The sequence below is a fragment of the Salmo trutta genome, unplaced genomic scaffold, assembly GCF_901001165.1.
Source record: "Salmo trutta unplaced genomic scaffold, fSalTru1.1, whole genome shotgun sequence".
NCBI classification, from domain to species: domain Eukaryota; kingdom Metazoa; phylum Chordata; class Actinopteri; order Salmoniformes; family Salmonidae; genus Salmo; species Salmo trutta.
This window is the reverse complement of record NW_021822911.1, coordinates 10,116,172-10,140,901: the sequence shown is the minus strand read 5'-3', so window position 1 is coordinate 10,140,901 and position 24,730 is coordinate 10,116,172. Positions and strand designations below refer to the sequence as shown.

General features: G+C 42.2%; 1 protein-coding gene across 1 annotated transcript; it reads left to right on the top strand.

The window, feature by feature from the left end:
* Positions 1–62: 62 nt before the first annotated feature.
* Positions 63–23,554, top strand: LOC115186456 (zinc finger protein 180-like). The gene is made up of 2 exons (XM_029746081.1): positions 63–249; positions 22,497–23,554. Exons 1-2 carry the CDS (start codon positions 63–65, stop codon positions 23,552–23,554), a joined length of 1,245 nt encoding a protein of 414 aa, XP_029601941.1.
* Positions 23,555–24,730: the final 1,176 nt, after the last annotated feature.

Here is a 24,730-nt window from a genome sequence, read left to right as displayed (position 1 = left end):
CCCTCATAGAATATAAACAATAGATTACAATAATAAGATAAATGCTCTCTTAGGTTTTGAAGATGAAGTTTGCTAAGTTCACCCTCCCAGGGAGTAACCGTGAGAGCCCCGTGTCTGTACGGGCCCTGCAGGAGTCCCATTGCCTGTGGCCTCAGCGGGTGTTGGATTGGCCTGGCCCCCAGGGGGATGGGGACATGCCTGGCTCTACAGTCTGCATGCCCAAACTACGGCCTGCTTTCCCCGACCAGAGTCCCCTCTCAATGAAGTAAGATACCTGTCTGTCTGTTCCGCTGGGATAATTGGACCCGTGTGGCTCAGTTGGTAGAGCATGGTGTTTGCAACGCCAGGGTTGTGGGTTCGATTCCCACGGGGGACCAGTACAAAAAATGAAATGTATGCATTCACTACTGTAAGTCGCTCTGGATAAGAGCGTCTGCTAAATGACTAAAATGTAATGTAAATGTAAGATGTATCCACCAATCCAAAGACAGGATAGGTGGGAGATAGACAACCCACAGTGCAGCTTTGTGGACAACGACTCCCCTTGTTAGGACAGAGAGACATCTTGTCAGTATATCCATAATCTTTGGTGTAGCCAACCAACTCTCACATGGCTCTATTGGGGGTCACGGTGTGTAGTAAAACATCACTACATTAAAATCACTACATGCCGTGGCCCCCCCAGTCTGCGGTCAGCAGATAGACCCTTCTCAAATATATATGTTAAGTCACTTTTTGGAAACGGAACGGAGAAAACAAGGGGTAGCTTGTTCTCTACGTCGTCTGATTCTAGACATATCAGTCATCATCCCAGGGCCCTCCGTTGAAGAGGTATTGACGAGCCAACTCCGAATATCCAAAGTTAAAAACTAATTGAAGGTGGTACTTACTGGTGTTACTCAGATCTCCTGTCTCCTCCTCTTCATCTTTCAATGTGACAGTAATCTCTCCTTCCTTCTTCACTCCAAAAACAGCATCATCCTCTTCTTCCTCTTGTTTAACTGAAACGTCTTTCTCTTCATCTTTCACTGTAACAGCCTCACCCTCTACTTCTTGTTTTACTGTAACATCCTCCTCTTCCTTCTCCTCTTTCACGACAATGTTCAGCCCCAGAGCTTCTTTCTCCGTCCAGCAGACCTCCTCTTCTTTAACAGGAGGGGAGTAGTTTAGGGAGCTCATGTTCGGGGATGTTAGCTAGCTAGCTATCATTAGCGACTAGGCTAATGCTAACTTAACCAGCCAGCTACTATAGCTGACTAATAAAAAATAACGTAATATTAAATTAAATAGGTTAACAAGTAGATACGACAGAAGTGTGTCTAAAACACAGTAGCTAATATAGACCGAAAGCGTATAAATAGCTTGAATGTTTCGGCTATGTTGGCTAGCAAGCTACCGAGGTGGTTGACGAGCTGTTTATGAAGAACCGTCCACTAGATTATACGTCACGCTGCAGCATCGCCTGAAAGACGCACATCGCCGTCTGCTGACTGGAGGGAAACGCAGTTGAGGATCACATTTTATTTTCAGACTAAGATTATTTTACATGGATTTAATTAAATGATACTATTATATTGAGACATACAAAGACCTGAATGTGTTGGTTGATTAGTGAGAATAAAAAATGTTCACTACAGCACATTTAAGGTAGTTTCATTAAGTCAAACAACATCTAAATAAGTAGCCAGCTACTGTAGGTCTATACTGCTGCTACATGGTGTAACAATACATCATGTAGATGTATATAATGAACAGACTAGGTCTATACTGCTCCTACATGGTGTAACAATACATCATGTAGATGTACATAATGAACAGACTAGGTCTATACTGCTCCTACATGGTGTAACAATACATCATGTAGATGTATATAATGAACAGACTAGGTCTATACTGCTCCTACATGGTGTAACAATACATCATGTAGATGTATATAATGAACAGACTAGGTCTATACTGCTGCTACATGGTGTAACAATACAGTGCATTCGGAAAGTATTCAGACCCCTTCACTTTTTCCACATTTTGTTACATTACAGCCTTATTCTAAAATGATTAACACTACCGTTCAAAAAGAAAAACACTTTTTTTGTCCATTAAAATAACATCAAATTGATCTGAAATACAGTGTAGACATTGTTAATGTTGTGAATGACTATTGACCATCACTCCTGTGTTCCAATGCCACGTTGTGTTAGCTAATCCAAGTTTATTATTTTAAAAGGCTAATTGATCATTAGAAAACCCTTTTGCAATTATGTTAGCACAGCTGAAAACTGTTGTGCTGATTTAACAAAGCTTTTGTAAACAGTGTTGTTGCATAACAATCAGGCAGTAGAACAACAATAATCATCACCCTCTTGACCAATCTTCCCTCCCCTTAACATTGGGTTGATTCAGACCCTGTCAGTGTACCAAGTGGACATTGGGTTGATTCAGACCCTGTCAGTGTGCCAGGTGGACATTGAGTTTGATTCAGACCCTGTCAGTGTACCAGGTGGACATTGGGTTGATTCAGACCCTGTCAGTGTACCAGGTGGACATTGGGTTGATTCAGACCCTGTCAGTGTGCCAGGTGGACATTGAGTTTGATTCAGACCCTGTCAGTGTACCAGGTGGACATCGGGTTGATTCAGACCCTGTCAGTGTACCAGGTGGACATTGGGTTGATTCAGACCCTGTCAGTGTACCAGGTGGACATTGGGTTGATTCAGACCCTGCCAGTGGTTCAGGCAGGCTGGCACGCTCCCTGACCTTACTTCTTACTTGACAGGAACTAATGGGGATCCATAATAAACCCCAGGAAGAGTAGCTGCTGCCTTGACAGGAACTAATGGGGATCCATAATAAACCCCAGGAAGAGTAGCTGCTGCCTTGACAGGAACTAATGGGGATCCATAATAAACCCCAGAAAGAGTAGCTGCTGCCTTGGCAGGAACTAATGGGGATCCATAATTAACCCCAGGAAGAGTAGCTGCTGCCTTGACAGGAACTAATGGGTATCCATAATAAACCCCAGGAAGACTAGCTGCTGCCTTGGCAGGAACTAATGGGGATCCATAATAAACCCCAGGAAGAGTAGCTGCTGCCTTGACAGGAACTAATGGGGATCTATAATAAACCCCAGGAAGAATATCTGCTGCCTTGGCAGGAACTAATGGGGATCCATTATAAACCCCAGGAAGACTAGTTGCTTCCTTGGCAGGAACTAATGTGGATCCATAATCAATACAAATACTTGTATCAATATATTTGTGTCTCTTTACTCTCGGATTCGAAAAAGCTAATTAGCATCAAAGTAGACGACATGCAAGACTACAAATCCCTGCAAGCTCCTGCATGTCATCTCTAGCCAACACCTTTCACAGAACAGTTCACTGAATTGTCCATTGAAATAAATGTTGACAATTTAATCATTGCTACATTAAGGCCTAATTGCTGGAGTGCTGCAGAGATGGTTGTCCTTCTGGAAGGTTCTCCCATCTCCACAGAGGAACTCTGGAGCTCTGTCAGAGTGAACATCGGGTTCTTGTTCACCTCCCTGACCAAGACCCTTCTCCCACGATTTCTCAGTTTGGCCGGGCGGCCGGCTCTAGGAAAAGTCTTGGTGGTTCCAAACTTCTTCCATATAAGAATGATGGAGGCCACTGTGTTCTTGGGGACCTTCAATGCTGAAGACATTTTTTGGTACCCTTCCCCAGATCTGTGCCTCGACACAATCCTGTCTCAGAGCAATATGGACAATTCCTTTGACCTCATGGCTCGGTTTTTGTTCTGACATGCACTGTCAACTGTGGGACCTTATATAGACAGTTGTGTGCCTTTCCAAATCATGTCTAATCAATTGAATTTACCACAAGTGGACTCCAATCAAGTTGTAGAAACATTTCAAGGAAGATCAATTGAATCAGGATGCATCTGAGCTCAATTTCGAGTCTCATAGCAAAGGGTCTGAATACTTAAGTAAATACATTTGGAAAAATGTTTTTAAAAAATGATTTTGTTTTCTCATTATGGGTTATTGTGATGTCATTATGGGGTATTGATTATTCAATTATAAAATTATTCAACTTTAGAATAAGGCTGTAATGTAACTAAATGTTTAAAAAGTGAAGGGGTCTGAATACTTAATGAATGCACTGTATACCCCTTGCAGTTTTGTACACAGTCATGTGATACGTGGTATAGAAGAGTCCAATCTTAGGAGAGTACATGAGAGGCACTATAATGTGTGTCTGCAGGTGTCTATCTGGTTAAAACCACTGTTACAGGAGCCCCTCCACCCTCTGGTGGGATGGATCATGTCTACAGAGAAACCTAGATTCAAATACTTAGATTTGTGTGTATTGGGTATATGTCGTGAAATTGTTAGATATTACTTATTAGATATTACTGCACTGTCGGAGCTAGAAACACAAGCATTTCACTACACCCACAATAACATCTGCTAAACACGTATATGTGACCAATAAAATGTGATTTTGATTTGAAATAAACGTCCTATTTATCAAAGATGCTTTTGGCTGGAGTCAAAATCACTCCAAAGGATTTGAATTTGTTAAAAGTCCATATTGATACAGAAACACTAAACCATGATATAGATTTCTTAAGAACAAGTTGATTGACAAAGTCATGAAAATTTGGAAGAATTGAATGAACCACATTTTGGCTATGATAAAAGATATGCCTCTGGGGTCAAAATGATCCATGTCAGAAGTATGGTTCAACGCAAATATGTAGTGGGTGTAAAGTTTTGTTTTCAATTCTCACTTATTAAACACAAATCAATCAACACATGCTTCTCTTTGAACGACTTAATATAATATTAAACTTTTCTGAAATAAATGAAAAATTAACGTTTGGTTCCTCCACTGCGTTGCCCTCCAGTCAGCAGATGGCGATGTGCGTCTTTTAGGTTCAGGCGATGCTGCCAGTGTGACGTATAATCTAGTGGACGGGACGCTCCTTCAACAACAACAGCTAGTCAGACACCTCGGTAGCTTTCTAGCAAACATAGCTACAACATTCACGCTCATTACACTGGTTTGGTGTATATTAGTCGCTGTGTTTTAAACACACTTCTGTCGTATGTACTTGTTGGCCCATTTAATTCTATATTTACGTTGTTTGTCAGCTAGCTGGTTTGCTAAGTTAGCTTAGAACTAGGCTAGTCGCTAATGCTAGCTAGCTAACATCTCCGACCATGAGTTCACTAAGCTACTCTCCTCCTACTAAAGAAGAGGAGGTCTGCTGGACGGAGAAAGAAGTTCTAGTGAAAGAGGAGGAGGAGGAGAAAGATGTTACAATACAAAAACAAGTGGAGGGTGAGGCTGTTACCGTGAAAGAAGAAGATAAAGACGTTACAGTGAAAGAAGAGGAAGAGGCGTTCAGAGTGAAAGAGGAGGAGGATGTTACTGTAAAAGAAGAGGAGGATGAGAAAGAGGAGGAGGCAGTTTTTGGAGTGAAAGAGGAGGAGGGGGAGATGACTGTCACATTGGAGGAAGAAGAGGAGGTTGGAGATCTGTTTAACACCAGTAAGTACCGTCTCTGCAGTCGTTGAACCAATATGCAGTAAAGGGGTTCTACACTTTAATGTTGTTCTGTAGGAATGGCTGAAGCTACACTGTAACGTGTAGAACATCAAGAGTGGACCATCAACAAAACGTTAACAATTGATGAAATGCATCCAATGACAATGCCTGAAATACTGTAGTCCTCAATATCTCCTATTAGATTAGCCCAATATGTTCTCTTAAAGGGGCCATCAGCAGTTGTTACATCCATTTAGGGACTTATACATTAATGATATGTACCCATTGTTTCTTGAAGAAATCACTTATAAATGCCTCATGAGCTTAGTTCAACTGTTGTACCCCATCAGAACCCAAAATAGAAGCTTTTATTTACTCCAATGTTTGTCAGTAAATATAAACAAACATTGTATATCCTCAAAACATGGTTAAAACTATTATGTTGATATCATGGATGGTTACATTTCTCCAGCCCCATCCCTCAGCTTTTTACCGAAACGGGCAGGGAGTACGCTTTGTTATTGTTTCTACTGCTGATTGCTGCCCCTGTTACTCCTCAAGGTCCAAGGACTGCATGTTATTTTCAGAGGTAGACTGGCTCTGGCAGCTAAAATAGTAAAATATTCCATCTAAATGTGAATCGATTCTCAATTGCGATACGTTTCTAGAAACATAAATTGCGGTACTTTCATATAACGTCAAATCATTTCACACAATACTTAAAAATAACATAAAAATCGGTAAAGTCTAAGTTGGTGTCTTGACAGATTTGTAAAAACGGTTTATCATAAAACACTATATATATTTTTTAAATGTTGCTGACACCCCTCCCCAGAGGTGTCTCATTATTGGGATTCATTGCTGATTCCTACCTGTAGCTCACTATGAGGTGTCTAGTGATACAGGTTAAGGGCCCTGTTGGAGATTGGTGGTTGGTAGCGGAGTGGAGGGAACAAGCAGGGTTGGACACGGCCATGTTATTATCCCACACACAGTCTCTGTGGTTCATATGAACCCCATTCCTGGGAATTAGATTTGATTACAAATCTCCCCTGTCTGTTACCACAGAAGGGTTCCGTCTGTCCCATTCCCAGCTAGGTTACGAGGTGCTTTGTCACCAGTACCTATGACTGGTTGATAGGGGAGTGGTTTCAGTCTGTCCATTCCCAGCTAGGTTACGAGGTGCTTTGTCACCAGTACCTATGACTGGTTGATAGGGGAGTGGTTTCAGTCTGTCCCATTCCCAGCTAGGTTACGAGGTGCTTTGTCACCAGTACCTATGACTGGTTGATAGGGGAGTGGTTTCAGTCTGTCCCATTCCCAGCTAGGTTACGAGGTGCTTTGTCACCAGTACCTATGACTGGTTGATAGGGGAGTGGTTTCAGTCTGTCCATTCCCAGCTAGGTTACGAGGTGCTTTGTCACCAGTACCTATGACTGGTTGATAGGGGAGTGGTTTCAGTCTGTCCATTCCCAGCTAGGTTACGAGGTGCTTTGTCACCAGTACCTATGACTGGTTGATAGGGGAGTGGTTTCAGTCTGTCCCATTCCCAGCTAGGTTACGAGGTGCTTTGTCACCAGTACCTATGACTGGTTGATAGGGGAGTGGTTTCAGTCTGTCCATTCCCAGCTAGGTTACGAGGTGCTTTGTCACCAGTACCTATGACTGGTTGATAGGGGAGTGGTTTCAGTCTGTCCATTCCCAGCTAGGTTACGAGGTGCTTTGTCACCAGTACCTATGACTGGTTGATAGGGGAGTGGTTTCAGTCTGTCCATTCCCAGCTAGGTTACGAGGTGCTTTGTCACCAGTACCTATGACTCGTTGATAGGGGAGTGGTTTCAGTCTGTCCCATTCCCAGCTAGGTTACGAGGTGCTTTGTCACCAGTACCTATGACTGGTTGATAGGGGAGTGGTTTCAGTCTGTCCATTCCCAGCTAGGTTACGAGGTGCTTTGTCACCAGTACCTATGACTGGTTGATAGGGGAGTGGTTTCAGTCTGTCCATTCCCAGCTAGGTTACGAGGTGCTTTGTCACCAGTACCTATGACTGGTTGATAGAGGAGTGGTTTCAGTCTGTCCATTCCCAGCTAGGTTACGAGGTGCTTTGTCACCAGTACCTATGACTGGTTGATAGGGGAGTGGTTTCAGTCTGTCCATTCCCAGCTAGGTTACGAGGTGCTTTGTCACCAGTACCTATGACTGGTTGATAGGGGAGTGGTTTCAGTCTGTCCATTCCCAGCTAGGGTACGAGGTGCTTTGTCACCAGTACCTATGACTGGTTGATAGGGGAGTGGTTTCAGTCTGTCCATTCCCAGCTAGGTTACGAGGTGCTTTGTTACCAGTACCTATGACTGGTTGATAGGGGAGTGGTTTCAGTCTGTCCCATTCCCAGCTAGGTTACGAGGTGCTTTGTCACCAGTACCTATGACTGGTTGATAGGGGAGTGGTTTCAGTCTGTCCCATTCCCAGCTAGGTTACGAGGGGCTTTGTCACCAGAACCTATGACTGGTTGATAGGGGAGTGGTTTCAGTCTGTCCATTCCCAGCTAGGTTACGAGGTGCTTTGTCACCAGTACCTATGACTGGTTGATAGGGGAGTGGTTTCAGTCTGTCCATTCCCAGCTAGGTTACGAGGTGCTTTGTCACCAGTACCTATGACTGGTTGATAGGGGAGTGGTTTCAGTCTGTCCCATTCCCAGCTAGGTTACGAGGTGCTTTGTCACCAGTACCTATGACTGGTTGATAGGGGAGTGGTTTCAGTCTGTCCCATTCCCAGCTAGGTTACGAGGTGCTTTGTCACCAGTACCCCACGACTGGTTGATAGGGGAGTGGTTTCCGTCTGTCCATTCCCAGCTAGGTTACGAGGTGCTTTGTCACCAGTACCTATGACTGGTTGATAGGGGAGTGGTTTCAGTCTGTCCCATTCCCAGCTAGGTTACGAGGTGCTTTGTCACCAGTACCTATGACTGGTTGATAGGGGAGTGGTTTCAGTCTGTCCATTCCCAGCTAGGTTACGAGGTGCTTTGTCACCAGTACCTATGACTGGTTGATAGGGGAGTGGTTTCAGTCTGTCCATTCCCAGCTAGGTTACGAGGTGCTTTGTCACCAGTACCTATGACTGGTTGATAGGGGAGTGGTTTCAGTCTGTCCATTCCCAGCTAGGGTACGAGGTGCTTTGTCACCAGTACCTATGACTGGTTGATAGGGGAGTGGTTTCAGTCTGTCCATTCCCAGCTAGGTTACGAGGTGCTTTGTCACCAGTACCTATGACTGGTTGATAGGGGAGTGGTTTCAGTCTGTCCCATTCCCAGCTAGGTTACGAGGTGCTTTGTCACCAGTACCTATGACTGGTTGATAGGGGAGTGGTTTCAGTCTGTCCCATTCCCAGCTAGGTTACGAGGTGCTTTGTCACCAGTACCTATGACTGGTTGATAGGGGAGTGGTTTCAGTCTGTCCATTCCCAGCTAGGTTACGAGGTGCTTTGTCACCAGTACCTATGACTGGTTGATAGGGGAGTGGTTTCAGTCTGTCCCATTCCCAGCTAGGTTACGAGGTGCTTTGTCACCAGTACCTATGACTGGTTGATAGGGGAGTGGTTTCAGTCTGTCCCATTCCCAGCTAGGTTACGAGGTGCTTTGTCACCAGTACCCCACGACACGACTGGTTGATAGGGGAGTGGTTTCCGTCTGTCCATTCCCAGCTAGGTTACGAGGTGCTTTGTCACCAGTACCTATGACTGGTTGATAGGGGAGTGGTTTCAGTCTGTCCCATTCCCAGCTAGGTTACGAGGTGCTTTGTCACCAGTACCTATGACTGGTTGATAGGGGAGTGGTTTCAGTCTGTCCATTCCCAGCTAGGTTACGAGGTGCTTTGTCACCAGTACCTATGACTGGTTGATAGGGGAGTGGTTTCAGTCTGTCCATTCCCAGCTAGGTTACGAGGTGCTTTTTCACCAGTACCTATGACTGGTTGATAGGGGGAAAACCTCCATGCTTATTATAGAAAATGTAATTAGGGGAAAACTATTTAGTAAACTGAAATAAAATAACAAACCTGTTTGAAAACTATTCCAAAACTATCTTTGACTCCAAAACTAAAATAGCCTAAAATAATAACCAGCATGAATTATGTTCAGTTTGAATAATTTATATCTTAACTTTGGGCAAAAATAGAATTGGGTTTAAAATATTTTTTATGTGGTTTTAAAGCTTCTGAACCTGGTGGCTGGTAAATGCTGCCATGGGATGGCAATGTTTCAAATAGACCTAGCTTGTGTATCACTATCACTAGCCATCACCAGAAATACTTTAAGAAATGAGGATATTGGAAACTCCTTTCGATTCGTATTAACAGCTTAAAGAAAAGAACATTGGCATGAATTACCCTCCGTGAACAAGAAGCACAACATTACAAATATTTTCAGAGATGTGAGATAATGAACTTGTTCTCTGTAATATTGTATAGCTTTGCAATCGTGACTTTCCGTACTTTCAAGGAAAATAGGCATGTTTCTCGACTCATACCATGACTTTAAAAAGGGATTTTTGTGAGAATGAGCTTAGGAACTGCGTGTCACAGCATGACAATGTGAACGCGATTGGTCGACAGTCTCTTGGATGGGAGTTATATACGCCCTGACATTTTCTGGAATAGTTTTTCTTTGAAAACGTTTTTGTTTACTTGCCTGCCTATTGAATTTGGAATGCACTGTACTGTTCATCTCTGAAACTCACTGAGATAATTCCTTTGATACAGCAGTAGCAATATAGGGATATAACATCTACAGAAAAGACCCGTGTGGCTCAGTTGGTAGAGCATGGTGTTTGCAACGCCAGGGTTGTGGTTTCGATTCCCACGGGGGGCCAGCACAGAAAAAAAATAATAATGAAATGTATGCATTCACTACTGTAAGTCGCTCTGGATAAGAGCGTCTGCTAAATGACTAAAATGTACATGTAAGACAGGAATGCTTATGGGGGAGGTGTTGCTGTATACAGTGCATTCGGAAAGTATTCAGACCCCTTGACTTTTTCCACATTTTGTTACGTTAAAGCCTTATTCAAAAACTGATTAAATTATTTTTTCCCCCCATTCATTTAGCTCATTTATTTGGCACACCTGCATTTGGGGAGTTCCTCCCATCCTTCTCTGCAGATTCTCTCCAACTCTGTCAGGTTGGATGGGGAACATCACTGCACAGCTATTTTCAGGTCTCTCCAGAGATGTTAGATCGGGCTCTGGCTGGGCCACTCAAGGACATTCAGAGACTTCTAATGAAGCCACTCCTGTGTTGTCTTGGTTGTGTGCTTAAGGTCGTTGTCCTGTTGGACGGTGAACCTTCGTCCCCAGTCTGAGGTCCTCAGCACTCTGGAGCAGGTTTTCATCAAGGATCTCTCTGCACTTTGCTCCGTTAATATTTCCCTGGATCCTGACTAGTCCCCCAGTCCCTGCTGCTGAAAAACATCCCCACAGCATGATGCTGCCACCACCATGCTTCACCGTAGGGATGGTGCCAGGTTTCCTCAAGACGTGTCACTTGGCATTCAGGCCAAAGAGTTCAATCTTGGTTTCATCAAGCCAGAGAATGTTGTTTCTCATGGTCTTAGAGTCTTAACCTCCCTGGGCAAGGTGGGACGCTTGCCCAGTGGAATCGCGTGGCGCGAAATACAAATACCTCATAAATGCTATAACTTCAATTTCTCAAACATATGACTATTTTACACCATTTTAAAGACAAGACTCTCGTTAATCTAACCACATTGTCCGATTTCAAAAAGGCTTTACAGCGAAAGCAAAACATTTGATTATATCAGGAGAGTACCCTGCCAAAAATAATCACACAGCCATTTTCAAAGTAAGCATATATGTCACAAAAACCAAAACCACAGCTAAATGCAGAACTAACCTTTGATGATCTTCATCAGATGACACTCCTATGACATTGTTATACAATACATGCATGTTTTGTTCAATCAAGTTCATATTTATATCAAAAAACAGCTTTTTACGTTAGCATGTGATGTTCAGAACTAGCATACCCATCGCAAACTTCCGGTGAATTTACTAAATTACTCACGATTAACATTCAGAAAATACATAACAATTATTTTAAGAATTATAGATACAGAACTCCTTAATGCAATCGCGGTGTCAGATTTTAAAATAGCTTTTGGGCGAAAGCACATTTTGCAATATTCTGAGTACATAGCCCGGCCATCACGGCTAGCTAATTTGACACCCACCAAGTTTGGCCCTCACCAAACTCAGATTTACTATAAGAAAAATTGGATTACCTTTGCTGTTCTTCGTCAGAATGCACTCCCATGACTTCTACTTCAACAACAAATGTTGTTTTGGTTCCAAATAATTCATAGTTATATCCAAATTCCGCCGTTTTGTTCATGCGTTCAGGTAACTATCCAAACGGTGACGCGCGAGCGTATTTCGTGACAAAAAAAATCTAAATATTCCATTACCGTACTTCGAAGCATGTCAAACGCTGTTTAAAATCAATTTCTATGCTACTTTTCTCGTAAAATAGTGATAATATTCCAACCGGGTGACGTTGTATTCATTCAAAGGCTGAAAGAAAAAATGGAGAATTCTCATAAACGCGCATCTCCAGTGTCACTGTCCCCAGACTTACCACTCACAAACAGAGCTGCTGTACTTCGCCCAGAGACTGCAGACATCTCATTCCACTTTCTGGCGCCTTCTGAGAGCAAATGGAAGCCTTAGAAAATGTCACGTTACAGCAGAGATGCTGTATTTTTGATAGAGATGCAACAGAAGGATAACAAATTGTCAGACACGGCACATCCTGTATGGAATCTTCTCAGGTTTTGGCCTGCCATATGAGTTCTGTTATACTCAGACACCATTCAAACAGTTTTAGAAACTTTTGTGTTTTCTATCCAAATCTACTATGTATGTGCATATTCTCGTTTCTGGGCAAGAGTAGTAACCAGTTTAAATCGGGTACGTTTTTTTATCCGGACGTGCAAATACTGCCCCATAGCCCCAACAGGTTAAGGTGCCTTTTGTCAAACTCCAAGCAGGTTGTCATGTGCCTTTTACTGAGGAGTGGTTTCCGTCTGGCCACTCTACCATAAAGGTCTGATTGGTGGAGTGCTGCAGAGATGGTTGTCCTTCTGGAAGTTTCTCCTATCTCCACAGAGGAACTTTGGAGCTCTGTCAGAGTGACCATCAGGTTTTTGGTCAACTCCCTGACCAAGGCCCTTGTCGCTCAGTTTGGCCGGGTGACCAGCTCTAGGAAGAGTATTCCATTTAAGAATGATGGAGGCCACTGTGTTCTTAGGGACCTTCAATGCTGCAGAATTTTTTTTGGTGCCCTTCCCCAGATCTGTGCCTCGACACAATCCTGTCTTAGAGCTCTACGGACAATTCCTTCGTCCTCATTGCTTGGTTTTTGCTCTGACATGCACTGTCAACTCTGGGACCTTATATAGACAGGTGTGTGCCTTCCAAATCATGTCCAATCAATTTAATTTACCACAGGTGGATTCTGAACAGGTTGTAGATGCATTTCAAAGATGATTAATGGAAACAGGATGCACCCGAAGCGATTTCGAGTCTCATAGCAAAGGGTCTGAATACTTAAGTAAATAAGGTATTTCTGTTTTTTTACCTGTTTTCACTTTTTCATTATTGTGTGTGGATTAATGAGGATTCTATTTTTTAAATCCATTTTAAAATAATGCTCTAACGTAACAAAATGTGTAAAAAAGGAAGGGGTGTGAACTTTCTGAATGAACTGTTTTATTTCATTTTTAAAAATGTAACCTTTATTTAACTCCCAATCATGGCCGGTTGTGACACAGCCTGGACTCGAACCGGGGTTTCTGTAGTGACGCCTCAAGCACTGAGATACAGTGTCTTAGACCGCTGCGCCACTCAGGGGCCCCAAAATCATGTTCTAGTGCTGTCCCCACCTAAAATAAATCTTGGTCAACCAAGAGTCGTCTTTTCTTTCTACCAATCGATTGGTTGAAATGTTACGTGTATTTTTCCATATATAGACACACCCCATGTGTTTTAATAAAATCAACTCTATGTACTGAACTGGTCTGATGTTTTAAGCACGCTGCTTGATCAAATAATTAAGACACACAAATGACTGAAGGGAGCCAGAGATCAAGATAACCTAACCAGAAGGAGAGAAATTCTGCCGTTATGCTCCTGAAGTTTCCGTTAATGGGCTACACCAGCGGTCGGCAACCTTTTCCATTTGGAGTGGCAATGTATCTTACCATTTCTACTGATCTGGTGCCAGTTATGATTTTCATATGCACATTTTCGTGGAACAGTTTCATTTAATTTATAATAGTATCTCAAGATCATTGTCTGTGATTAATCTACATTCTATCTAAATGAAAATTATACAAATCTAAAAGTAACTTTTATTGCCATTGCCAACTATGTAAAAATAGCCTACATAAAGCCAACAAATAAAAACATTGCAGCTTGCAGGTAGAAAATATCCTACAAAATCACATTGGCTACACATGGCCTGTCTACAACGAACTTGAAACATTGTATCAACTATCAACTGGGTCTGCCCAAAACTCGAGGTAACAAGCTTGCAACATTGTATAAAATATTCTCGGCCCTCAGAGTTTCCCGCGCCAGTGAGTTTGGGACAGACACAGCTGTCGGCTATTTGTACAAAGGATAAGAAGTAATCAGGTATTTTATGACATTTCCACAGGATCAGTGAATTGCATTTTTCCCTTTTATGCCGAGTGGTTATCGAAAGGGCGAGAGCTGGAAATATTTTACAAAAATACTTTGAGGAACTATTGTCATTTGCAATTGATTTTTATTAGACTTTGTTTACTTGCTGTTTGAGGTGAAGAAAAACATTACTTTGAGAAGCTCCACAACTCATTAGTGGTGGTGCATTAAGACAATCAGAAATACTATCAGACATCCCCAAATGGGCACATTTATAGGCCTACATTTGTACACAGGCCAGGTAGATTAATCCTACTTCTATATGTGTAATCAGGTGTGTGTCCTTACTCAACATTGACAGGAGTGCTTCAAACAAAAGACAATAAATAAATTGCCAGAACTGACGTATCTTGCGGGGTAAGGTCTGGGTGGTCTGCCAGGGGCCGTTTCATTTAGTATCCGTTTGGGTTAGCATGGGGAATGATTGTATTTCCCCATAGTATGTTGTACCGAAGTTGACTGACTGAAAGGGAGTGTAACTTTATGACTATAATTACTGTTCCCTGAAGGAGGGAAACGAGGTAAAACACCTGTTTGTCTCCGCCCTTTCCTGGGTCGGTGAAGTGAGGTATTAAATTTAAGGAATAAATCCGAGCCTCACAGTCATCACCTGTGGAAGGTGGGGCTTCCAAAAATGGCGTGGATTTAATAGTATGTTGTTCCTAGTTTCCCTCCTTCAGGGAACAGTAGTTATAGTCATAACGTGTGGATTTAATAGTATGTTGTACCTAGTTTCCCTCCTTCAGGGAACAGTAGTTATAGTCATAACGTTACGCTTGTCATATGATGAACTTCAACTTAAATACGGGATCTTGCTGTCGGACAGTTTTTTTTGTATTCTGAAATGCACTCAAACTATGTATCATTTAGTGGCTCCTTTGTTACGCTGGGAAAACAGTTTTCGTGGGCACAGAAATACTAAATAATTTCAGAGTTGGCTAAATCCAATGGTTTTTAACTGAGAGTCATCTTGTAATCCAAGATGGCGTAGCAGTAAGACGTGGTTGTTGTAAATGTTATGTTTTTTTAGTCTTTTTTTGTATATATTACAATATATTTCAATCTCTTTTTCCATTTTTAAATTAAATATACCTTCCGGCAACCCGCCTCACCCAATGTGATACGGATCTGCTATTTTTTAGACCTTATAGCTAGAACCTCCATCAGCATCTAGCCATCAGGAGCTAAGCAGCTAATTAGCTACTAGCTATTTAGTCATTGTTAGCCACTGCTAGCGGCCTTTATCTTTTCAGCTCAGACACCAGCCGCTTTTGCCTGGATAATACCTGACAGTCTGCACAGCCGATATCAACCATGAGCATATCGGACTGTTTTTCTCCACTACATCACCGTATTCCTGCCGTAAGCACTGGACCATTACACCAGATAATCGCAGCTAGCTAGCTGCTACCGAGTGGCCCAGCCCCGAAGCTAGCCTTGAGCCAGGCCCATCTCCCGGCCTGCTCAGTGGACCCTATGATCACTCGGCTACACAGCTGATGCCTCCCAGACTCTTCACCAAGACTACATCACCGGATTCCTGCCGTAAGCTCTGGACCTTTGCACCGGACGCACCGGAGTGGCTATAGTGGCTAATTCCCTTGTCCCAAAGCTAGCACCAGTTAGCTTCGAGCCAGGTGCATCTCCCGGGTAGCAAACAAAATTACTCCAGCTACAATACCTCTTTTGCCAATTGGCCTGGACCCTTTGTTGACACGGAGCCCCGCCGATCCATCACGTCTGGTCTGTCGATGCAATTCCGTCCGATGTGCTCTCAACCAGCCTTTGCAAGATGTCGGTGATGCCCTTGTCCCGAAGCTAGCACCAGTTAGCCTCGAGCCAGGCACATGTCCCGGCTAGCGTAGTAATGACTACCTAACAGCTTCCCTGGTTCATATATTGCTGTTCACTGGACCCTATGATCACTTGGCTACATAGCTGATGCCTTCTGGACTGTTCATTAATCACTACTCCATTTTGTTTATCTGTTGGCCCAAGCCTCGAACTCAGGCCCTGTGTGTAGTTAACTGACCCTCTCTGCCCAATCATCGCCATTTTACCTGTTGTTGTTGTCTTAGCTGATTAACTGTTGTCTTACCCGTTGTTGTCTTAGCTAGCTCTCCCTATCAACACCTGTGATTGCTTTATGCCTTGCTTTATGTCTCTCTCTAATGTCAATATACCTTGTATACTGTTGTTTAGGGTAGTTATCATTGTTTTATTTTACTGCGGAGCCCCTAGTCCCACTCAACATGCCTCAGAGAACTCTTTTGTCCCACCTCCCACACATGCGGTGACCACACCTAGCATAATTGGTGCCTCCAGAGATGCAACCTCTCTTATCGTCACTCAATGCCTAGGTTTACCTCCATTGTACCCGCACCCTACCATACCCCTGTCTGTACATTATGCCTTGAATCTATCCTACCACGCCCAGAAATCTGCTCCTTTTATTCTCTGTTCCCAACGCACTAGAAGACCAGTTCTGATAGCCTTTAGCCTTACCCTCATCATTCTCCTCTGTTCCTAGGGTGATGTAGAGGTTAACCCAGGCCCTGTGTGTCTCCAGGCGCTCTCATTTGTTAACTTCTGTAACCGTAAAAGCCTTGGTTTCATGCATGTTAACATCAGAAGCCTCCTCCCTAAGTTTGTTTTATTCACTGCTTTAGCACACTCCGCCAACCCTGATGTCTTAGCCATGTCTGAATCCTGGCTTTGGAAGGCCACCAAAAATTCTGAAATTTCCGTTCCCAACTACAACATTATCCGTCAAGATAGAACTGCCAAAGGGGGAGGAGTTGCAATCTACTGCAGAGATGGCCTGCAAAGTTCTGTCATACTTTCCAGGTCCATGCCCAAACAGTTCGAGCTTCTAATTTAAAAAAATAATCTCTCCAGAAATAAGTCTCTCACTGTTGCCGCCTGTTACAGACCCCCCTCAGCTCCCAGCTGTGCCCTGGACACCATATGTGAATCGATTGCCCCCCATCTATCTTCAGAGTTTGTTCTGTTAGGTGACCTAAACTGGGATGTGCTTAACACCCCGGCCGTCCTACAATCCAAGCTAGATGCCCTCAATCTCACACAAATTATCAAGGAACCCACCAGGTACAACCCTAAATCCGTAAACATTGGCACCCTCATAGATATTATCCTGACCAACTTGCCCTCCAAATACAGCTCTGCTGTTTTCAATCAGAATCTCAGCGATCTCTGCCTCATTGCCTGCATCTGTTATGGGTTCTCGGTCGAACGATCACCCCTCATCACTGTCAAACGCTCCCTAAAACACTTCTGCAAGCAGGACTTTCTAATCGACCTGGCCCGGGTCACCTGGAAGGTAATTGACCTCATCCCGTCAGTAGAGGATGCCTGGTTGTTTTTTTAATTATAATTTCCTCACCACCTTAAATAAGCATGCCCCTTTCAAAAAATATCGATCTAAGAACAGATATAGCCCTTGGTTCACACCAGACCTGACTTCCCTCAACCAGCACAAAAACATCCTGTGGCGTACTGCACTAACAGCTCCCCACCCCCCGCAGCTACTTCCCCAAGCCTCCCCAGCATCTCCTTCTTCTTCCATCTTCTCAAGATTCCTAAAGATTGGAACGCTTCCGTGGTCATCCCCCTCTTTAAAGGGGGTGACACTCTAGACCCAAACTGTTACAGACCTATATCCATCCTGCCCTGCCTTTCTAAAGTCTTTGAAAGTCAAGTTAACAAACAGATCACTGACCATTTTGAATCCCACCATACCTTCTCCGCTGTGCAATCCAGTTTCCGAGTTTCCGGGTGCACCTCAGCCACGCTCAAGGTACTAAACGATATCATAACCGCCATCAATAAAAGACAGTACTGTGCAGCCGTCTTCATCAACCTGGCCAAGGCTTTCGACTCTGTCAATCACTGTATTCTTATCGGCAGACTCAATAGCCTTGGTTTCTCAAATGACTGACTCGCCTGGTTCCCCAACTACTTCTCAGACAGAGTTCAGTGTGTCAAATCGGAGGGCCTGTTGTCCGGACCTTTGGCAGTCTCTATGGGGGTACCACAGGGTTCAATTCTCGGACCGACTCTTTTCTCTGTTCAACGATGTTGCTCTTGCTGCGGGTGATTCCTTGATCCACCTCTACGCAGACGACACCATTTTGTATACATCTGGCCCTTCATTGGACACTGTGTTAAAACAGGGACATTGATCTGTTTAACACCAGTAAGTACAGTGAGTAATATCTAATAAAACAGGGACATTGATCTGATTAACACCAGTAAATACAGTGAGTACTATCTTATAAAACAGGGACATTGATCTGATTAACACCAGTAAATACAGTGAGTACTATCTAATAAAACAGGGACATTGATCTGATTAACACCAGTAAATACAGTGAGTAATATCTAATAAAACAGGGACATTGATCTGATTAACACCAGTAAATACAGTGAGTAATATCTTATAAAACAGGGACACAAACTCTGCAGTTGTTGAACTAATTTGTGATTTTTAAAAGGGCATTCTACACTCAAATATGTTTTTGTACTGTATGAATTGTTCATGACGTCCTCCAGGGATTTTTAAAATTTTCCTGTTGAAAAGTGATATAAATACAGTAAAGTATAAACACACTAATGGGAAACAAATACATTTTTGGAGCAAAATAGTGTTTTTTTAACAACTGCAAACTAGGAGTGAGTGATGTCATAGTAAGGCCTTCAAGGAGTTGGCTTGATGGGAAGTCGTGATGTCCTCCAATAGGAGACTGATCTTCATGTGAATATTCATTATTCTTTTTAAAATCCTTCCTGTTCTGTCAAGTTGGTTGTTGATCATTGCTAGAAAGCCGTTTTCAAGTCTTGCTATAGACTTTCAAGATGATTTAAGTCCAAACTGTAACTAGGCCACTCAGGAACATTCAATATCATCTTGGTAAGCTCCTCCAGTGTAGATATGGCCTTGTGGTTTAGGTTATTGTCCTGTTAGGACAGTTTTTGTTGTATTCAGATCTCTGAAATGCTCTCTACCTACGTAACATTTAGTATTTCCTTATGTTACGCTGGGAAACAGTTTTCATGGGCACAGAAATCCTAAATTATTTTAGAGTTTGCTAAATCCAATGGTTCTAACCTAGAGTCACCTTAACTTTATTGACACCCAAATGGATACTGTCATTAATGCGGTTCTTCAATAATTACACATAATTCTTAATACTGTAGCTGTTTAGTTACAGTCACATGTTCAACTATCATCAGCTGATCCAGAAAATCATTTTCTGAATGACAGTCATATGACAAACATCACGACATGCAACAACAACCAAAGTGCTTCTTCATTCATTACTCTGGTAAAGACAGTTATGCCGTGCTCCACGTTGGATCCATCATCTCAAACAAATTGATGTTTATAATGTGTTATTGTTTGGTTGATTTACAGTAGGGTCTCGTTAGTCCGTTTGGACACAGAGATACTTAGCTCATAATGTGTAGAGAACTGTTCCTTGATGGATAGGCTATTGTACAACACACAGAGCTATTTTCCTATATTTGTTGTTTGGTGAAGTTATGGGTCCTACAGTAGGTCTATGTTGTTGTTAGGTGAAGTTATGGGCCATTTTGGCAAACAGTGTACAAACCCTCATTGTCTCATTGATGAAAAAGCCAAAGAGTTTAAGTGTTTTTTAAGTACAAAGAGGTTGATTTGCGATGATGACACAACCATTATATTAAGCAGGACATTCAAGCGAGCCTTACAATTATAATCCAAAGTAGTGTGAAATGCACTCATAAGCAACCTGGAAATGGAGGTTACTCCCCTGAGCAAAAATCTTTTCTCACCAGCAAACACAGAAAGGGGCTACAATCTTAGATGTTACTACTAATGTGAAAACAAGACAAAATATGACTATTGTTGCTCATTTTAAGACAAATGTCAAATAATCATTACATTCATTACAGACGTCAATTGTTGTACAACATCAACATCATGGCTACGCTGTTGGCATCACCTTTTACAGTGGATTTCTGCTGTTGTGGGCCTTTGACCTGTTGGGGCTAGGGGGCAGTATTTTCACGGCCGGATAAAAAACGTACCCGATCTAATCTGGTTACTACCCCTGTCCAGAAACTGGAGTATGCATATAATTAGTAGATTTGGATAGAAAACACTCTAAAGTTTCTAAAACTGTTTGAATGGTGTCTGTGAGTATAATAGAACTCATATGGCAGGCCAAAACCTGAGAAAATTCCATACAGGTAGTGCCCTGTCTGACAATTTATTGTCCTTCTGTTGCATCTCTATCGAAAATACAGCATCTGTGCTGTAACGTGACATTTTCTAAGGCTTCCATTGGCTCTCTAAAGCCGCCAGAAAGTGGAATGGGGTGTCTGCTGTCTCTGGGCAAAGTACAGCAGCTCTGTTTGTGAGTGGTCAGCCTGGGGACAGTGAGACTGAGATGTGCGTTCACGAGACTTCTGAAATTTTTTTTCTTTCAGCCTTTGAATTAATACAACGTTGCCCGGTTGGAATATTATCGCTATTTTACGAGAAAAATAGCATAAAAATTGATTTTAACCTGTCTGGGGTATGTGGGACGATTTCGTCCCACCTACGTAACAGCTACTGATATTCCAGTGGCGCGATTTTTGAATCGTTAGAAATACTATTACTTCAATTTCTCAAACATATGACTATTTTACAGCTATTTAAAGACAAGAATCTCGTTAATCTAACCCCACTGTCCGATTTCAAAAAGGCTTTACAACGAAAGCAAAACATTAGATTATGTCAGCAGAGTGCCCAGCCAGAAAAAATCAGACAGCCATTTTTCAAGCTAGCATATCATGTCACATAAACCCAAACCACAGCTAAATGCAGCACTAACCTTTGATGATCTTCATCAGATGACACACCTAGGACATTGTGTTATACAATACATGCATGTCTGTTCAATCAAGTTCATATTTATATCAAAAAACAGCTTTTTGCATTAGCATGTGACGTTCAGAAAACGCATAACCCCCGGCAAACTTCCGTTGAATTTACTAACAGTTTGCTAAATTACTCACGATAAACGTTCACAAAAAGCATAACAATTATTTTAAGAATTATAGATACATTACTCCTCTATGCACTCGATATGTCCGATTTTAAAATAGCTTTTCGGATGAAGCACATTTTGCAATAATCTAAGTACATAGCCCGGCATTACAGGGCTAGCTATTTAGATACCCACCCAGGTCAGCATCCACCAAAATCACATTTCCTATAAGAAAAATGTTCTTACCTTGCTTGTTCTTCATCAGAATACACTGCCAGGACTTCTACTTCAATAACAAATGTTGGTTTGGTCCCAAATAATCCATCGTTATATCCAAACAGCGACGTTTTGTTCGTGAGTTCTAGAATGCTTCTTCCCGGTTTCGCGCATGGCGCATTGGCGTGTCAAAAATGTCTAAATATTCCATTACCGTACTTCGAAGCATGTCAACCGCTGTTTAAAACCAATTTTTATGCCATTTATGTCGTAGAGAAGTGATAATATTCCGACCGGGAGTATGCATTGAGCCTAAACAGCCGAATAAAATTTCTCCTCAGAAGCGACTCATGCACGCGCATCATTCAAAGGTCCTCGGAGCATCCACTTACAAAAGGCGATAATATGTTTCAACCTGAGGCTCCCTCGTAAACCTTCAGTTATTTCGCGGGCTCTGAGAGCCTATTGGAGCCCTGGGAATTGTCACGTTACAGCTAAGATCCTTACTTTTCAATAAAAAGATGCAAGACGCACGACTCCTTGTCAGACAGGGTACTTCCTGCTTGAAACCTTGTCAGGTTTTTGCCTGCCATAGGAGTTCTGTTATACTCACAGACACCATTCAAACAGTTTTAGAAAATTCAGAGTGTTTTCTATCCAAACCTGAACAATAATATGCATATTCTAGCTTCTGAGTTGGTGTAGGAGGCAGTTAAAAATGGGAACATATTTTTCCAAAATTCTCAATACTGCCCCCTAGCCCAGACAGGTTAAACAGCGTTTGACATACTTCTAAGTACGGTAATGGAATATTTTGAAATTCTTTGTCACGAAATGCGCTCGCATTTTTGAGGTATTTGTATTTCGCGCCACACGATTCCACTGGCTGTTGACTAGGGTGGGACGTAGAAGTTAACCATCTGTATGACTTTGTCATTCACACAGGAGAAAGACTTGACTATCGTGGATCCTCTGGGGAGCCTCAACAACCTCATGATGCTGACAAGGCAGAGAAGAGTCTCTCCAGATCAGAACTCCTCAAGAAACACCAGCAGAGAACCACAGGGAAGATAATTCACCGCTCTGACTGTGGGAAGAGATTCACCTCATCAGCAGGCACTAAAATTAATCAGAGAAGCCACACAGTAGAGAAACCTTTTTGCTGTACTCAATGTGGGAAGAGTTTTGATACATCTAGCCATCTTATTGTAAACCAAAGAACACACACAGGAGAGAAACCTTATAGCTGTGATCAATGTGGGAAGAGTTTTACTCAGCTAAGCCACCTGATATCACACCAGAGAATACACACAGGAGAGAAACCTTATAGCTGTGATCAATGTGGGAAGAGTTTTACTCACCAAAGCAGCCTGATATCACACAAGAGAATACACACAGGAGAGAAACCTTATAGCTGTGATCAATGTGGGAAGAGTTTTACAAAGTCGAACAATCTGACCCTTCACCAGAGAACACACACAGGAGAGAAACCTTATAGCTGTGATCAATGTGGGAAGAGTTTAACTCATTCAACCAGCCTGATATTACACCAGAGAACACACACAGGAGAGAAACCTTATATCTGTGATCAATGTGGGAAGAGTTTTACTCAGCTCAGCAGCCTGACATCACACCAGAGAACACACACAGGAGAGAAACCATATAGCTGTGATGAATGTGGGAAGCGTTTTACTAGGTCGAGCAGTGTGACTCTCCACCAGAGAACACACACAGGAGAGAAACCCTATAGCTGTACTCAATGTGGGAAGTTTTTTTTTACATCTAGCCATCTGAAGATACATCAGAGAATACACACAGGAGAGAAACCCTATAGCTGTACTCAATGTGGGAAGTTTTTTTTTACATCTAGCCATCTGAAGATACACCAGAGAAGACACAGAGGAGAGAAATGTTATAGCTGTACTCAATGTGGGAAGAGTTTTGTTCAATCTGGCGAACTGAAGAAACACCAGAGAACACACATAGGAGAGAAACCTCATGGCTGTGACCAGACATAATCTGATAAAAGATCTCTGATCAAATATCAGAAAATACATGAAGGAGTTGTTTCATGATATCAATAAATTAATGTCACAATGTAGAATGTTTTAACATTGTAGTAGGAGTATTTTAATGATGTCACAATGTAGAATGTTTTAACATTGTAGTAGGAGTATTTTAATGATGTCACAATGTAGAACCCTAAACGTTTGTCCCCTGTTCTATTGATATCAACATGATATGGATATTAGCCTCAGGGAAAAATTGATGAATGATGACAGACAAGTGTTGCTTCCTTTGTTTAGTGTCCCCTACATTTAAATTCATCACTCCCAAATATAGCTGACTGTCTTCTGCAGGACTGTCAAAACTCATGTTTTAATATTCCATCATCATTAAGTTAATTATTGCCAAATCAAAATTAACAAAGGGGTGTACATTTGGTTTTGATATTTCGTATTTACAATTCATGTAACATTTAGTGATCATAATTATTCATGCAACCAACTGACAATTTTCAGGTATAATTATATTGACGTTGTTGCCCTTCTTTTAGAATATCAGGGTTCATTCTCAGATGTGCCAACCCAAATGTACTAGAGCATGACATTGGGGACTGGGCCCCGATCCAACAACATGCCTATCTAGTGAACCCTGAAAAGAGAGAGAAGCTCCGCAGTGAGGTGGAAAGTTACTACGGATATTGCAGGAGTTTCCTCTTGAAATCAGACATGTCCGTGGTAAGGACAACTTGGTTGCTGATTGTCTCAAGTATGGGCAGTCTCAAATATGCGTTTTGCGTTTAGGCAGTGCCTTACCATGGATCACAATTTATTTTGACTGCACGTTTTTCTGTATTGGAGATGTGTTTTGTTTGGGCTCGTTCCAAGGTGACGGGAGTTCTAGAAATTAGTGAGTTTTTCAAAACTTAAGATTGTAGAAAAATATATTTAGAAATGTGTTTTTTCCTGTTTTTAATTGTTGACAGCCAGTAGACACCATGTTTATATTGTAGTTGATTATGTGAAATGGAAGCTGTTTTCTTTTGGTGGTGAGCAAACTTGTCCAACAAAAATATAGGATATATTTGTTGTTTTCAGGGGGAAGGTGTTACAGGCTTTGGTTTTTCCATTTATGTTTCGAGGTTGGACTTTAGCACGTCTAGCTCGTTAGCACGTCTAGCTCGTTAGCAC

Excerpts from the sequence above, each read along its gene's own strand:
- LOC115186456 (XM_029746081.1), top strand. The coding sequence starts at position 63 with ATGAAGTTTGCTAAGTTCACCCTCCCAGGGAGTAACCGTGAGAGCCCC. Across the intron at positions 250-22,496 it reads GCCTGCTTTCCCCGACCAGA|ATCGTGGATCCTCTGGGGAG; the intron begins GTCCCCTCTCAA and ends AAAGACTTGACT.